This window comes from Parasteatoda tepidariorum, chromosome 8 (genome assembly GCF_982258835.1).
Source record: "Parasteatoda tepidariorum strain Cologne lab strain chromosome 8, Ptep-v5.0, whole genome shotgun sequence".
NCBI lineage: Eukaryota > Metazoa > Arthropoda > Arachnida > Araneae > Theridiidae > Parasteatoda > Parasteatoda tepidariorum.
In genome coordinates, this window is record NC_141762.1 from 36624465 (window position 1) to 36642552 (window position 18088).

At 27.2% G+C, this 18088-nt stretch overlaps 3 protein-coding genes across 7 annotated transcripts in view; 2 read left to right on the top strand and 1 right to left on the bottom strand.

Annotated features, from left to right (window-relative positions):
• The first annotated feature begins 75 nt into the window (after positions 1–75).
• LOC107456651 (EARP-interacting protein homolog) lies at positions 76–5686 on the top strand. Of its 5 annotated transcripts, none has more exons than XM_016074572.4 (3): positions 76–206; positions 758–895; positions 4455–5686. In XM_016074572.4, exon 3 carries the CDS (start codon positions 4460–4462, stop codon positions 5597–5599), a length of 1140 nt encoding a protein of 379 aa, XP_015930058.1. In that variant the 5' UTR covers positions 76–206; positions 758–895; positions 4455–4459; the 3' UTR covers positions 5600–5686. The 5 variants fall into 5 exon arrangements, with proteins under 5 accessions (XP_015930058.1, XP_015930060.1, XP_015930057.1 ...); XM_016074571.4 differs by having other exon boundaries at positions 130–304; XM_071181508.2 differs by having other exon boundaries at positions 143–292.
• Positions 5687–10715: 5029 nt separating this feature from the next.
• Positions 10716–12498, bottom strand: Dbp21E2 (putative ATP-dependent RNA helicase Dbp21E2). Its single transcript, XM_016074570.4, has one exon. The coding sequence runs from the start codon at positions 12336–12338 to the stop codon at positions 10731–10733; it is 1608 nt and encodes a 535-aa protein (XP_015930056.1). The 5' UTR covers positions 12339–12498; the 3' UTR covers positions 10716–10730.
• A 101-nt stretch (positions 12499–12599) lies between these two features.
• Positions 12600–18088, top strand: part of LOC107456652 (protein lifeguard 3) — a 38717-nt gene continuing 33228 nt past the window's right edge. Inside the window, exon 1 of the mRNA XM_016074575.4 lies at positions 12600–12854. The gene's annotated coding sequence lies outside the window, so the exon portion shown is untranslated. The remainder of the gene's footprint in view (positions 12855–18088) is intronic.

An 18088-nucleotide genomic window follows, 5' to 3' on the forward strand; every position in this document is an offset into this window, starting at 1 on the left:
TAATTCCTCTTCTCTTGACGCACGCATTTGATCCAAAGAATATAGTGAGAATAACACTTAAAAGCTTTCTGGCTTCGCAAGGAGCTAACTTTGAAATCTTTAACTGTACAGAAATAAAAACACCGGAAGCATAACAGACGGCATTCTTGGTCACATATTAATTCCCAAATCATAGAGTTCTAAATCCAAAACTTTTAACTATTAATGTATGTTAATAATATTTATATATTAAGTTTTACCAGACATTCCTTTATTGATATAAATAGTTATTATTCTGTCATGATTGCTTACTGTAATTGAAGTGGTTGGTTTTTTAATTTCTTTTTTTAATATGATTTTTTTCATCATTCAAGTGAAATAATTTTTTAGAATGAATCGAATCAAAAAATCCAATTGCTGAACTTATACTAATGAAAAGTTTTAAATCGATTATGGATTTGTTCGTTAAAAAAGTTTTTGAAACTTGTACATTTAACTTAAGAATTTAGTTACTGACTAAAACCATATTTTTAAATTTTGTTTTGATGTCTCTTGCTATCAAATCATATTTTTATTTAACAAAAAAGAATTTTAGAATTTGTCTACATCATATATTCTATTCGTTTTTAGTTTAAAGAAATATAAGAATATTTCAGTTCAAAGAGTAAAGCAGCAATAATTTATTTTGTTTTAATTATGCCTTAATATCTTTTTAGCTCTCTTATTTATTTATTTTTTTCCTTTTATCATTCTTTTAATGCATGTGCATTTCGTTTAGGAACACGCAAAGCTTCTTGGTCTAGTTTTGTTAAATGTATTTTGTCATTCTTCTCTCCAAACCTGCCAGATAATTTGAGCTATCTAAGTCTCATAAGAGAACATTTTAGTTCTTTTCCTCTCTTACCAGCAGAAACAAGTAATCTACATGCTTTTTATATTCTCTTATATGCTATTTTTTTTAAATATATTCTTAAGAAAATAATTGGCAAAAGAATTCAGTAGCTTGTCATAAATGTATTCATATTTATGTTATAAATATATGAATGATATAGTGTTTAAATTAATGATTTTGCGCCCTTTACTTTTTTACAAAAAAAAAAAAAAAAAAAAAACATTAAATTACAAGTTTTTTTTTTGTATGCAAGTTTTTAAATTTTACATATATTTCTCACAATTCATTATATTACTTTGAGAATTTTTCGTGAATTTTTTCCCAATACGAGGAATTTAGTTTCTTTTATAAGCAAGGCAGTAAAGCTCCTAAATCTTCATAGTTAACAAGACAGCAAATTGTTAATTCTTTCTTTTGTGACAGTGGAATTGCGTTGAACTTTTTTTTACATTTATGTGACGTGTTTTTAAAAATATTACACATAATTCTGATTGAATTTTTTTTTTTTTTGACAACTCGGAATTTATTGTTTCACACTGTTTTCACTTTCAAAGCTTTTCTGCATATTTTTTTGATAATTAACTTTATTTAATAATATATTTTCAATACATAATACTCTTAAAATATTACTAAAGTGAAAAATAAATTATCCTAACCTCTTTCACTTGAAATCTGCTGATAAGTGAATTTATTCATTTATTTTTGCCGATGTGTTTTTACTGGATTTTGTAACCAATTACCAAGATATTATACTACAAACAGTAATATATGGACATAATCCTTTTTCAATGAAACTGCATTATTGGTTTGGCAATAAGGAGCATATTGTGTCATAATTGGCAATGTTTTCATAACATTTTAATAAAATCTTGGAAAATAGGAATTTACTGTCATACTTCATACTAATGAGATGATTTGGTTAAACCGAAATAATCTGATATTGAAAACTCTTCTTTTTTTATCTGTTTATTTAATTGTAGAGTTTAAAGTAGGAGCCTTCACTCTTTTGCATCAGAAGGTAACGTCAACAAATTGAAAAAAAAAATATCACAGGCTAGTTATCTACTAGACAATGAATTATTCTAAAAATTAAGGTACTTTTTGATTAGCCAGGTGCAATTAAATTCAACTTTTTTTCTTTATTTATTTAAAATAGGTGTATGCAAAAAAATAGAATAAAAAATAGGTGGATTTACTTGCGCCTAACTAACAAAAAAGTACCAAAATCCATTTGCAGACAGAGGTAATAATTAATATACAATGCAATTATTTTTTTCACTTTAGAATTTTACTGTTAACCGACTTTACTGCAAAAAGATAAATATTTACCTCAAGTTTCTTTCTAATGAGGCCATCTTGCACACTAGTTGAGAAAGTGATATTTTTTTCCTCATTCAATAAAATACAAAATAAATTAGATAATAAAGTCTGTTGCCTTATTCTGTACAGAGAAACTGAAACAGGTAAAAGGCTCTGCTCATCACTTGCTCAAACTTTCACTTTTGATTTCAAACTCCGCCAAAAATTAAAATAAAATTAGATTAAAATCAATTCAGTTGAGTTTTTTTGGTATTTTAAATGAACCAGGCAAAATATTATATGTAGTTACAAAATGCTATTTTAATCGATGAACAATGTGCAAAAAATATTACATCCATTACAAGAGAGATGGATATCATTTTAGACTTAAATAAGTCTATCATTTTAGACTTTTAAAGTTAAATATTGATTTTGTTGAACAAAAGCATCAATATCATGTGAAATATTTGTTGTTGCAATTCATGCTTCATTTTTCAAATGAGTTCTTTTTTTTTTCTATTTTGTGTACTTCAGCTGAATTTTTATGTGTAAATTATTATTTTGTTCTCTGGACAATAAACACACTAATTTGCCAATATTTTCTTAAACATCAGTCATAAACTGTTTATTAGTTACCACCCAAAATAATTGTCATTCTACATCCTTTTTTATTTTTTTCTAACTGAGTGATGAGATAATTCAATTGGACACTAAAATATCATTTGTGAAACATGCATTAAAAAACTCTTGTTTAGAGACCAATTTCGTGGTTAAAAAACATATGTTGTTGAATAATTCACTCTTTATATCTTAGTACTTTTATGTTTTAATTAATTTAGATATGAGAGGTTCTACTGAACTGTAGCATAAATTTTGTATTTTCCACCATTTTGAAAGCCTTTATTAATACAAGTTTGTAGAGGTGCAATCATAATCAAAATATGGACGCAAAAGCATAGACTTTATGTAAATTTTTTGCAAAATATTTACATAATTTTATTTTTATTTAATGCATTTTTCTCATTAAAAGGGAATGTACAACCTTGAAATGGGTAATGTTTTCCTACATAAATATTTAAAAAATCTGAAAACAGGAATGTATGTTTTAATTTTCCATTTTATAAAGTTCCATTCTACAAATGATCTTTCTTTTTCAGATTTTTACCTTTCTTCACACATCAATTATTAAAAGCACAATTAATAAAAAATTCTAAATATGTAATGTTATCAATAAAAATTATATGCCGCAAAGATGGGTTCATTTACTGATGAAACATTTTATCTAGTTATTAAAAAATCTAAGATAAATATTAAAACTACTAACTGGATAGCTATATTACATAGTACAACGTTTCATATCAGGATGTCCATTTCCAAAGGTCTATTTTCTAAACACTTGATGACAAGCAACCCAAATAAATTTCTTTTCCTTTTTCTACAGAAAAAAATACACAATTTTTTCTATGTCTACAAAATTAATTTTATGTATAATTATAAATAAGATTTGGGGGTAGATAAGTTAAAGACCTATTATCCGGAAAAGCCTATTTTCCAGACTTGCCAAGGTCCCCGCAATTCCAGATACAGGACTTTCCACTGTAATACATAGTCTAATGAATCTTCCCAATATTATAGAAACTTTTCTTTATAATGATCCTTCTTTGTAAAGTTCTGTGTAATTGTAAAGTCTATTTATTTATTACTTTTTTAAAATTTAGAAATATCTGTATTAAAAAAATATTATCAAATATAAAATGTTTAATTTTTTCAAATATAAAATGTTATAAACCAGGAAGTATCGGTGCCCATTTTTTCTTTTTTAATTTATGAATTAGTTTTTAATCCTATTTTAATATTTAAAAATAATTAATCCTTACAAATGTATCATTTTATAAGAAATGTTTTCAATTTTTGATAATTGTTTTTAAAGAAATCAAAGTGATAATATTATACCGATATCTCAAACTATGCCCGCTGTTTTTAATGTTCACACTTTTCATCACGTGGCCGATAACAAAACAACTAATCAAATCATCATAATCTATTTAGTGTGTGCAAAAGAATTGGAGGAAAAAGATAAACTAGAAAATTCCTTTCATTGATTTTTTTTCTACTAATCTTATTACACACTCATTTTTTTTTACTGCGTTGATCATTTTATTATGTTGAAAAGAATTGTCCTTATAATTATATGATTTTAAATGTTAATTAGTAAAATGTAATGATTAATACTTATTTACTTTTACTGTCTATAAAATTTAAAGTATATATATATATTTTTTAGATATAATGGGTGATGATGCTCCAATAATCTATGGCTTGGAATTTCAAGCACGAACATTAAGCGCTCAATGTGCAGAGAGTGATATAATTCGATTTTTTGTTGGCACTCAATCACTCAAATTTGATAATCAAATTCATCAGTTAGAATTTGAAGAAGAAAATAATAGCCTAGTCAAAACCGTTTATCTTCACAGTGCTGGAGAAATTTGGCATATAAGCACTTCACCTAGTGATCCAAATTTATTATCAACATGTTACAATCAGATTACTCCTGATGGAAAATGTGAAATGCATGGAGCATTGTGGAAATTACCTCCTATTTCAAAATCATACAGTGGTGATGATTCTTCCTCTTATCCTCCGTTAGAATTTGTTGCAAGTTTAGATTCTAGTGATTGTATGGGAGAATTAAAAAGCATATTATGGGAACCTACAAGTGGTAAACGTATTTTAACCTTAAATGATAATTCTTTTCATTTATGGGATGCTAATGACTCCGTTCCTATTCAAGTATCTCACATGACTTCTGAGCAGAAAGGACGTCAAAAATTCAATTCTGGTGCTTGGAATCCTCATCACAATTGCAACATAGTTGGAGTCGCTGTTGATACGTCTATAAAAAGTTGGGATTTAAGATCAATGCAAAGCTCGTGGATGGTCGATAATGCTCATGGTCAGCTTGTGCGTTCCATTGATTTCAACCCGAATAAGCAGTATTATATCGCAAGTTGTGGAGATGATTGTAAAACAAAGTTTTGGGATGTTCGAAACACCCGAGAAGCTCTCCTAGTTTTGTCGAACCACTCGCATTGGGTTTGGTGTGTAAGGTACAACAGTTTCCACGATCAGCTGGTTTTGACATCAAGCAGTGATTCTAGAGTGATTCTTTCAAGAGCAGCATCAGTATCTTCCGAACCATTTGGACATTTGTTGGATGAAGATAATCATGGTGATGATGAAAATGGAAAGATTTCAGAGAAACAGGTTTCAGATGGTGTAATATCTATATATGAAGAGCATGAAGATAGTGTGTATGCTGTGGAGTGGTCTAGTGCAGATCCTTGGTTGTTTGCTTCACTTAGTTACGATGGTCGTCTTATAATTAACAAGGTTCCACGTGCTGAGAAATATCGAATTCTTTTATAAATAAGTGCTTTAAATTTTGTATGTTATTTAACTTTACGTTAAGAAAAGATGTATATTTATGGAAATAAAATTATATTTATTAGCTGTTTTTTTAATACAAATATAAAAATTATTTATAATAAAATGCTTTCTAACTATTGTTTGTTTTAAAATATTCTAATAATTTTTTCAAAAAAAATGCATGTTATATTTTAATATCATAAAATTAATTTACGGTGATATTTTCTGCATTTTGACAGCTCTCAAAAATCAATTCAGTGCAAAAAGAAACCGAGATGATTTTGTTTTACTTAAATTGGCATTCTTAAAGTTTACATAGCGCAGTCACTTCTCTCATCAGCTTCATAAGAGCAACTCTTATTATAAAAGTCTAAGTAGGTAAAGTAATCAATAAAAACTTATCTCTCTCCTATTTTTGATATTGTGTTTTAAAATATTTTTAAACTTTAAATTTGCTTCTAATTGTATCTTAAAGTACCTGTAAATTGATGGTGCACAAGCTTCACTCTTCCAACTAAAAGTAAATTGGAAGAAAAAAAATATATATAACTGTTTTTCCAATCAAAATAATAATAAGCTTTAAAAAATCACTATAATTATGACATTACAATTCCACTACAAGAGTTATTAATTCAACATATCAAAAGTTTTTCTTTAACTGAAATGTTGAAACAAAACTATATCAAAAGTGGTTGTCTTTTTTTGTTTTGTTTTTTAAGTTGAAAATGTAAGTCAGTTACATGCAGTAAAGAAAATAAATATTTTTTCTAAAAAAGTAAAAAATTTGCTGTAACTTATTTTTATAAAAAAAAAATTAAAAATATAGTGTGCAAACTTTAAACGGCTTTTAATTAAAAAAATATTTTACATATACTTTGTGTCTTAATTTTCCAGACAAATTGATTTTGTTTTCATTACACTAAGAACATCAATTGATAAAACAACTAATTATTTGTGGTTGCTCTCTAACTTTTTATTTGAACTTATAATTTTCATTTCTACAAATTATTTAGATGTAGAGATTTAAATATATATACGTCTCAATTAAAAAGTACCATTAAGAAATCTTTGGAGTAAAAGCATTGCTGAATACAGCTACAAAAAATTTAGGAAAAATTTAAAGTGTAACACATGGTTGGCTTTCATCAATATTGGTTATTGCAATTACATAAATTTTCAGGCTTGTGTGCTCAAAATAGGCTTATAAACCTTCATCAAGTAGAAGAGGACAGATAGCACCAAGACTTCATCAATATTTATGAAGTTATAGTCATTTATTTAACAACATATGGTCTATCTAATAAGATTTTGAAAATTTTCCTGTATTAAAACATCATTGCCAACTACAAAAATTTAATTTATTGGATTAAGCTTCACATGAGCTGTTATTCAAATTCAGTCTATGATCTTGACTTCGAAACTTTAATTATAACAACCAATAAAATAAATCCTGTTTGCTATTTCTTAGACGTAATGTTATTTAACAGCCATTAGAACTGAACTCTGTTAAATATTTTTGTGCTTTTAAAATAAACATTATTCATTGACAATGAATAACAAAAGAAAAGTCTTGAGAAAATTATTCAAACTACTATTTCTTTTTATGTTACTACTTAATAAAAGTGAATAAGTAGTGTGATCTATAACTCTCCTATAAATGAAGACAGAATAACCTATTCTTATCCTATGTGGTTTTAGGGATAATTTATAGTCAAAAATGTTATATAGATTAGTTTTATTATTGAACTTATGTTTACTGAGTACTCTTGTGAAAATCAGTCTCTTTTTAAGCATTGATAACCTTTGTAAATATTTTTACAAAAGTTATAAATTAATTTCTGGTTTGAAAACTCAATTTACCCTTTATTATATGAAGTGTTGTTAACAGGTGGTTTTAAGTTAAAACATACAGTATTCACTTTTGCTTAAGACTTTGTTGTACTCTGGATGTATGTTATTTAGTGTAAATGGCTGTATAACCAGCGTAACACCATATGCTTAGAACAGAAATTAAACATTTTGAAGAAATTGAATAGAAATATAATATTTCAATCAAAATAAATCCAATATTTATATGAAAATTTAAGCTATAATTTTTTGTACTTACGATATAGCAACCTCAGATTATCATTACAATATTCATTTGAACCACATGAATTGTTATATACTGTTGCATCGCCTCAAGTCATTAATTATAAGGATTTATTTACCTAGCACTCACATTAACCTGAGCAAAAGGATGAAAAGCAAAACAAAACAAGGTACTATTAAAAATGTAGTTGATGATATAAAGATAGAGGCAAAATTACCATTGTCCGCAACGAAAAGTTTAAAGAAAATTCCAGGTTAACCAAGTATAGCACAGATAGCAGTTCATAAGCAATATATATGTATTTTTTTTTTTTTTTTTTGCAACAGTAGCACTGAGTTGAGATTATTATTTTCTGGTACAGAGCCAGTACATGGGTCCCAACAACCTAAGATTCTTTTTTTGCTGCATTGGAGCATTTTTGTGCTGTTATTTAACAACTAAATACAAACAATGAAGAATTTCCTCAAACCTTCTCAATTGACAATACTAGAATTAGATTAAAAGAAAAAACTGCATTTACCATACCATAGCATTCAGTTTCTATTATGATTAAAGCATAGTAAAATAACAACCACCAAATGTTGACCAGGGGTGTCATAGGGATTAAAGTTTCACAATTTCGTGACCAAAAAAAATATCTTGTATTAATACACTAAAGAGTATTTAACAGACTACCAATTTTAGTTTTTTGTAATAACAATTAACAAAATGTAGTCATAGTACTGCTATTTGTTCAAATTAAAATTTTAAATGGTCTTAAATGAAGCTTTTAGAAAAAGTAATTTTTCACAAAGAATAAAAAGCAAATAACATTTCAAATGTAAATTGTAGATTTTTAAAGCTTGATTTTTTTTTTCAATAAAAGTCATTTTCAAAATATCAATCATATTTACCCTAATAAGTATTTTTGGAGTAACTACACATTTTAATTATTACTAGAAACTTGTTCATTTATTTATTACAAAAAAAGATATAATTATGTGGTAATTTTGTTAATAATATGTAATAATAGATCAAATTTCTGTATTTTAGGAAAGGTGCAAGCTTTAAACTTCTGTTGATTCTAATTAATACAATTTTTGCATGGATAAGAATGTTGTAGACATGATTTTTGTTTAATATTTTAATTGGTTTAACATTTAAACTCTTATGGAGGAAGAAGAAATGTTGTTCTAATAGAGTTTTATTTTAAAATTCCTTTATTTATGTAAGAATCAAATAACACAACAATAAACATAAAATAATAATATAAATAAACAAAGCACAAAAAAATGTAAAAATCTAAGTTAATTTTTTAAAATCAACAAACTTTAGGGTTTACTTCATTCCACTTAATAAAATGTACCAAAATAATGTGCTTAACCTCATAAGAACATCAAAAATAAATAAAGATTTATATTATAATTTCTATAACACTATATTCTGTCCCAATCGTGTAATACCTATCTCTTTGATAAATATATGTTTTTAACAATTTTTAATAAAATTCTCATAGTGACTTTAATTCTCTTTATATGTTAAAAATAAACTCTTAAGAAAATATTTTATATGAAATTCTACATTTTTATGAGCAAAACTTTTTTCCAAAAGTTAAGTTGTCCTGCAAAAAGTTTTCATCTGAAACAGAAAAATATGTTTACGATATATGTATATGCAAATATATGGTGAAAAATTTACATGTATCTTGAAAGGTAATTCAGGTGAAATTTTCAGAATCGATATATTGCATACATAGTTTCAAAGCAAAGACTTTTAAAAATTGCAGATCACTAAGTACTAGTATATATACTATATATAGATACCTTTTATTTAAAATTGATATTTTAAGTTAAAGAAAGAAAGATATAGAAGTCTATTAATTTTGAGATCTAAGGAAAGTAATATAAGATTTCAAAATCCTTTTTCCTTAATGGAAAATATCTTATTATATTATACAATATGTTACTATTAAGGCCCGGATTTTGATGACATTTGCATTTTTCGTCCTTTAGAGCATTTTTTGAGATTTATAGGGCATTTTCTTTAAATTTTGGGGCGTATTTTGCATTTTAAAGCATTTTCTAATTTTTACTATTTTTTATTATTACACTGGCCTCCAAACAATGAAGAAAATCTCTAGGATATTAAAAGGTGAAGCAACATCTTTTCAAATTGAAGAAGAATTGTCAGTAAGTGAGACCGTCTTTTTCAAGTACGCACCGATAACATCAGTAGATGTTGAAAGAAGCTTCTCCTGGTATAAAAATTTACTTTCAGACAAGAGGCGCTCGTTTACGTTTCAAAAGATTAAAAAAAATTTACTAATCCACTGTAATTCTGATATTTAGTAATATTATGAGATGGAAGTTGTTATATTCATTTAAGTTTCCATACAAAATGAAAATGTTTTGGAGTCAACATATTTTCCTTTTTTTTGTTATTTTAGGATATAAAACATATTTTTCAAACTTTAATGAACGTAGAACAAGTATTGCATTGCTTTATATTTTTTGAAACGACTCATAATAATTTTAAAGAGTAAAACATTGTTTTAGTTCAATATTTTTACTTCTATTTAAGTTATGTCATAAGGCATTTTTAGCGCAATTTTCGCATTTTAAGGGCATTTTTTGCAGTTTGTAAGGGCATTAATTGAGATTTTTTAGGTCATCAAAATCTGGGCTCTAGTTATTATAATATCTCATTAATAGTTTAAAATTGTTAACTGAGTGAATCCATTAAAAAAATCTTTAAAGCTGAAATAAAAAATGTTAAAGAGTTCTCCACCCTCCAAAAAAATTATAATAATAACAAATAAATAAAATTTGTGTAATAACTATTTTTGTTAAGTTACAATAGTAGAGTTATAAAATATTTTGCAATAATTTATTCTAAATCTGGTGCAGTAAATTATAATTCAATAAATATTATTTTTTAATTGTGAAAAAGATAAGCCAGTTAAATCTATTGAATAAGAAAGAAAATTAATAAATTAAGACCTCTACAGATCAAACTTGACTTATTTAAATAATCATTAACACAATATGTATCAAATTTAATTTAATGCTGAAAGTACAATTTTTTTATTTTCTGTTTAATATTTGAATCTACATTTGGCAATCGTGTAGCACTACGCACTCCTCTTTCTATATCTTGAACAGTATATACTCCAGACTTTGAAGCAACTAAGTTAGTAACATGTCCATGATTTGTCCCAACACGGCCAACTCTACCACAGCGAAGTATATAGTCAGAAGTATTATTAGGAAAATCAAAATTGATAACATGTTTAACTCTTTGTGTATCTAAACCCCTGGATACAAGATCTGTACAACATAGAATGTCAAATTCCCCTTCTTGAAAAGCTTGCCAAACTTTTGATCTTTCTAATGGATTCATAGCACCATGCAGCTTTTCACAAGAGATACCATTATCCTTAAAAAATATTGTCATCCAATCACAGGTAGGCGATTTATTACAAAATATCAGTGTAGGCTCCTTTTTTTGGTAGCTTGTTTTAACAAGATGCAAAAGTTCACCTGCATAAGTATCTGCATTTACTCTCCAAAATTTTTGTTCAACGTGAGGTTGTATTCTGTGTAAGTAATTTGAAGATATTTTAACAACATCTTTTTCAGTGAATAATTCTGTATAAAGTTCAGAAATGTTAGAAGGGTAAATTGTACTGACAAATGTCACTTGAGCACCTTGGTGTTTTCCCTCAAATTTTTCTGAGCTTGAGCGTATATTTAATGTTTTAAAGACAGAAAACAAGTCATAAATAAAAGATTTGTCTGTTAAAGTATCTGCTTCATCAAGCACTAAATGTTGTATATTAGATAGCTTAAACACTCTTCCTTTGAGTTTACTTAAACTGCCAAGTGTAGTAACAAGAATATCGACATCACAATATCTGGATGGTTTTAAATGTGTTAAAAAAGTTCCTTCAGATAACAAAACTTTCACAGTGATGCCCGAATCATAACCTAATTTAGAAGCAATATCAGCAACTTGTTCCGCTAATTCCCGACCAGGGACTATAACCAATCCTAAAGGTGTATTAGGATAAACTGGGGTCTTCTGTTTGACTTTGGATATTAGCTGAATTAGCGGTGCCAAATAAGCAATAGTTTTTCCACAACCAGCTTCTGCACACAACATTACATTTTCACCCTCCAAAATCTTAGGAATCGCAAGAATTTGTATTGGTGCAGGAGCGCCAAACATAAAACGGTTTTTCAAGCTTGCACAAATTGTAGAATTAAGGTTAAGATCGCAAAACTCTGTCTTGCAGTAAATATCAGGATCGTTTTCTTCATATTCGATTGGAACAGAAGGGTTAGTGTCGTATGGTCGAATCGTAAATTTTTGTCCAGATGTTTTAGCTTTATACCAAAATTTTGAAAGCAGGGGTAAAGGATAACGATCGTTATACAACTGTCCAAGATAATGATTATATTCTCCCTCGGTACAAGATATGACAGGAATGCTGGTATTTCCCCTGTGTAATATTTTTCTTCTTAAAAGTTGTTGATGCACAAGATCTTTTGACTTCTTTTTTTCTACATGCTTTGTCACATATTTTGGTACTCTTATTATAGGCACAGGCAAGGTTGATTGGGAATAACCACGCCATAAAATTATAACCAAACTTTTTCTAAGAAGCATTTCTGAATAAAGATTTTATTGAAGTAATTGTTAGAATTTTGATGAAAAAATAAAATATTAAAATGCGATTCCAGACCATGCAAAACGTAACCTTGTTTATTTACTTTTTCTACTACAGTTCTACGATTGCCATTATTGATTTCTAAAAGTTGCTTCCGAGTTTTGCATGACTATTTTTAGAACGAAAACTGAAAACCCTCGACTTTTTCAGTTATTTCTTCTCTATGTGTATCGGAATAAGACAGAATGGAAGTATAACTTGAACGAAAACTGAAAGAACTGATGCGATTCATAAGTGAAAAGCTTATCTAGTTTCAGATATCTATACCGAAACTAATAAATAGCAATTTATTTTATATTAACAAGAACAAGTAGTTGAGTTTGAGAGTAACTCTGCATCATTACAGAAGATTGCAGCAGCTGATATTTTGATTTTTTAGATTGTGTTTGAACTTGTAGAAATTAAGTGTGAACCATCTAGTGAAAACTCTTAAAGAATAGTTCATATTCTTAAAGGTAATTTTTTCATAGTTATAACTTACACTTCAGTTCTGACAACATATTTCTATGCATTTTCAGCGCATTACGTATTATTTCCGTTTACCGAATTGAAAGTGAAACATCGTCATTATTATTTAGTATTTCAACTTTTATTAAATTTTCTTTAGTATTTCAACTTTTAATCAAATTCTAATGAAATATTATTGTAAAGATAGTAGACTAAATAATTGGGTTAAAAATTATGTTGTAGATTTTAAGTTTATTTTAATATGCTCGTTTTGATCTGTAGGTATTGCGATGGTGTCATTTTGTAACCTTTTGCAAATGCGTTGGCCATATTTGTTTATTTTTAAGTATTTTTAGTCTAACAATTGCAATCTAGAAAAAGGCATTACAAATTTATGTTTCACAGACCCAAAAGTCAAAGTAAAGACCACATCAACTCTTGAATATTTATTACCCCATGGTTTTTTAATGCTTACTGAATTATTACTTGATTACTGAAATTATTACTTGAAACTTCTTTCCTAATAAAGTTCACTATTTTTACAATGCATCACAATTCAGGCAATTTTAATTCATGCCCATTTTAATCTTTTTGTTATTTGGAAGATTTAAGTTGGAATTTTGGTCACTTATATAAGGAGTATACTCAGCTCTTTTTTACTGAAATTTCAGCAAACTATTTTTGCAGTTTTTGATATTTTAGTACATTTTTAGTGATATTTTATTGCATATCATAATTTCCGGCAAGTATTTTGATGTTGTAGTAGATTTTTGAAGAATGAAATCGTATTTTTAACTATACATTAGAATTAGTTTTTACTCATATTTGTTCAAAAGTTTGTTCTTGCAAATTGCTTTATGTTCTGGAGGACAAATGAAAAACCGAAATTTGAAGAATTGAAACTAAATTACTTTTTACTGAGCCTTAAGTTTTTTACTGTTGCTTTTTTAAAATTATAATTCATTCAAGTCAATTTTTTTTCTTCACTCTGTTCTGAGAATTGCAATGTATTTATTTTTTGCTGTATTTTACTCTTTTAGTTTTTCAGCTTTAAAATAGATTTTCAAATCTGTTTATTTACTTGGTACTACTTTTAGCAGGAGGTCACTATTTTTCTGATTATCATCTGTTTAATTCGCTATTTACCCACCCCAATGGTTATTTTAAATTCATTGAATGAAAATAAAACAGTACTGAATTAAATATTAACTTTATTATTTATTGAATAAATACTATGAGCTATTGATAAATAGTTAGATCTAATTATATCAAAATTAATATAACTAGATCAAATTATTAAAATCCACTTGGGTTTTTTTTACAGGCTTTTTCAGGTGGATATTCTTTAGGTATTTTTGGGTTACATAAAATCATAACCCTGCATGACAATCAATGCGAAAAGATTAATATAAAATCTTTTAGCATTATATTTCAATTCCTTGGTAAATTCATTTCATAAGAAATAATTTAAATGTAGCATTTCAAAAGTGACTTACGATTTTCTCCTGTTTATTTCAGCTTTTTTCCACAAATTATTTAATGGTTCAAATTTCTTTGTAGAAATTTTTATACAGTTGAACCAATTTCATGTTTTCCTCCGGACTAGCGTTGAAATTATTTCTATTAGAAAAAATGTGTAATCTTTATTTGTTTTAAGATCCAATTTCAACAATATCCCCCTCAATACTTCCTGTTGGCTGCAAATTTGCTTTTCGGTTAACATTTGCCAATATATATTATTTTATAGTTTTTGCTTTGAAACTCCTGATCAGTTATTTGTATATCCTCCAATATTTATTTACTTTTTTTTATCCTTTTCATCACATCGAGAGCTGGCGTTAAATCAGATATTGAAGGAATTGAAAATTAATGTATATGTGTGTTGCAGTTGATATATGTGTCACCGACTTTGGAAAATCTTCACCCATGAAATTTTATTCTTAAGAGTCAATGTTTTTGTTGGGTATCGAGAAGACAACTTGACTAAACCCAAATGTATGTTGACACTGTTTAGCACTCCAGAAATCTGATTCAGAGCTTCCAGAAAATTATTTTTGCTTTACGTATATTGCAAGTCACTGGAATCAAGAAACGCTGAAGATTGATTAAGCAGTTGTTCAGTGTAATGTTCTTTAAATGGTTGAATTATTCAAAGATTGGAGTTACCTGGCAAAATTACAATTTCAAATTTTACGATTTAAGCTCTCTTATTTCCTTTAATCACCCTTCCTTTTATTTATCCCAATTGCCTTTCTGATTTTGACTCAAGATGAAAATTCCCTCTTACAGACAAAAGGGCAAAGTAATAGAATAGAAAGAATGTCAGACCAGCTTCAAACAGCTAATAAACAAATCTCGTCTTTAAAAAAAAAAAAAAAAAGTCTGAAAGTTTGTGCAAGGTTTGTAGAGAGAAAAAAACATTTTTTTATCTGTCAGCAAAATGAATAAAACAGAATTTTCTAAAAATGGGTAATGTGAAATCCAGAATAATTTAACATTATTGGTATTGGCAATTTTCACTGACTAGCATAAAATGAAGAAGGAAACGAGATAGCGTGCGAAACAGATAAAACTGCTGTTTCACTGTATTTAATTTTCTATATTAAAGTTAGAATCTAAACTCTGTATTAGGAACATGATATAATTTGGAAATAACATAATTAATAATAATTTTTTATTAAGCTAATATAAATAAAAATAGATTTTTGTAAAATTAATTATTTTCATACATGGTATTTATGATTTAAATCAGTTAGTTTACATTTTAAAAAAAAAAATATTTTTACTAGTAAACAAACAAAAAAAATACAAGAATTAGCATTATTTATTTGCTTATATTGCTCTAAAATTATTTTTAAAAAATTATTGGGCTTTCTAGTTACTCATTGAAAAAAAAGGAGAGATAGCTTATAAAAAATTGCAGATTACAAATATTAATTTTTAGTTGTAATATTTTATGTTTTTAATGTATTTATTGTCAGGATATGTACAAGATTGCAATGAAAGCAAACATGAATCAAGCGTTACAGAAGGTACAGACTCTTTCTGTAGCTTAATTTGTATTTGTTTAAATTTTATTCTAGTTATCACAAAAGTGTACCTTATCTCCTTTCGCATTTCACAGAAGTGTTATAGTTATTTTTAACTATGATTTATAAAAAGAGGATAATAAATATAGTAAATAAGTCTAAGAGTGACTGAAATTTTCTAATACCATACACCACCAACAGGGGTCTGGGGCAAATTTACTACTGTTTAGCGGAACCTTCACAAATTTAACTTTCGGAAAAACAGTAGTTTCACAAAATAATTTTAAAATGTTCTCATAATGAAAATAACTTTTAGTGCTAGTACTGTTAAATGCATTTTTTTTTTATTAAATTCAAATTGAAATTTATCTCTGGCAGGGTTGGGGTTTTGGACGTCCTAAACTGGTTTTGGACAGGACACGTGGGTTTTACTGTCTTAAACTGGGTAAAACTGTCTTAAAGTGTCCAAAACCTTGGTAAAAGGTAAAAAATTCTATAGGTGTAGCCATTGTACATGTAATAATTACATGTATCAATAAATATTTGATATTTTTTATACAATTTACTATAACTTATTAAAAGAAAATAATATAATATAATAGGAAAAGGTTTATAATTTTTGAAGCTCCACAGTTCATTGAACAACAAAAGTGAATACCTAATCCTTTAAATATAAATATGCTTTTAATACTGATAAATAATATTTTTGCATAAGGATAAATATGGCAATATTAAAAAATAATAATTTTTCTTAAAAAAAATACTAAATTTGTACAAAAATTAACCTTTTATTTTTCACAATATTTTTTTAAGGAAATGTTATAATTTCTGCATCACAGGATGATAAAAAAGACATCTATTTTAAAAAAAAAATTTAAATATAAATATATTAGTTTAAATTGAAAATACAAATACAGTTTTGAAGGGCATAACATCAGTTTCAGTTACTGACACTGGTGATGTATCACCACTATGCTAAAAGAATTGAACCTGAATGAAATAAAAGTATTCTTAAATAGTACTACAATAGATAAATAAACCTGTTTATGATGAACCAAGCACTTAGTCTCTAATATTTTGACCTGTATGACAAGGCCAAACTTCAGTTATATACTAATGAATGAGAGGACCAATTCAACTTGATTACTGATTAGTCTTCCTTTGTTTAAATTGAAGAGTCAAACAATATTAATAATACATTATCAGGGGTCTGTCCAGACATTTTGTGAAAGGTCCGTTTTTCGTGAAATTGTGAAAAAATTACTCAATTTCTTTCAACCAGGGTCCGCTTTTATGAATTTGTGCAAAGAGGGTCCGTTATTGCAAAAATAATTTTTTCAAGGAGTTTTTAAATTGTATAGACATACAAGATTATGCTCAACACTGTAAAATTGTAATTAAAAAAATTAAATTTTAAAAAATAAACAACAATTGCTGCTTCTAAATTAGAGATGCAACATACAAATATTTGGTATTTAGCCTATACTGCTGAAAGCAGAATATTAATTTCGGACGAATAATGGAAGAATCGTCTGCCGAAGACAAAACTTAATTCGTTTACATCAATCTTTCTTGTTTTCTGCCCTGGAAAGGGTTTTTTCGATTAACAAAATAATAATAAAGATAAACAAATTTGTGAAGGGTCCGATTAAAAGAAAAATCATTTTGTGAAGGGTCCGTTTTTAAGTTAAAATATTTTGTGAAGGGTCCATTTTTATGAAAAGATAAATTTCTTCTAAACAGACCCCTGATTATACTTATAAAAACAAATATTATCTAGTATATTTAATTATCAATATGTTATTAGTTCTATGTTTATTTTACCTCTTAAATATTGTTCAAATAAAATTGTGACATAATTTGAGTAAAAGGGTTTTGGACAGTTTAAGACAGTTTTGGACAAAGAGGTTTTGGACAGGACGGTTTAAACCGTGGATTAATCCATTTTGTCCTAAACCTTGCCAACCCTGATTTGAAACTATTTAAAGATTGTCTTAACGCAATCTAATAAAGCGAAGGACTGTTTATAAATCATACTGATATTTATCAATGTATAATTTTAAAAAAAGTATGACTGAAAATTTATAAAAAATTCGTCAGAAAATAATAATTTTAATAACGTAATAATAGCCTTGTTAGTTCGGCACAAAATGCTATTGATGTAGAAAACAATCGAAGCAGTCTCGGGTCAACAGTCTAGTACAGCGATTCCC

What these genes read in the sequence shown, in the direction of transcription:
- LOC107456651 (XM_016074572.4), top strand. Translation starts at nt 4,460, where the DNA reads ATGGGTGATGATGCTCCAATAATCTATGGCTTGGAATTTCAAGCACGA.
- Dbp21E2 (XM_016074570.4), bottom strand. Translation starts at nt 12,338, where the DNA reads ATGCTTCTTAGAAAAAGTTTGGTTATAATTTTATGGCGTGGTTATTCC.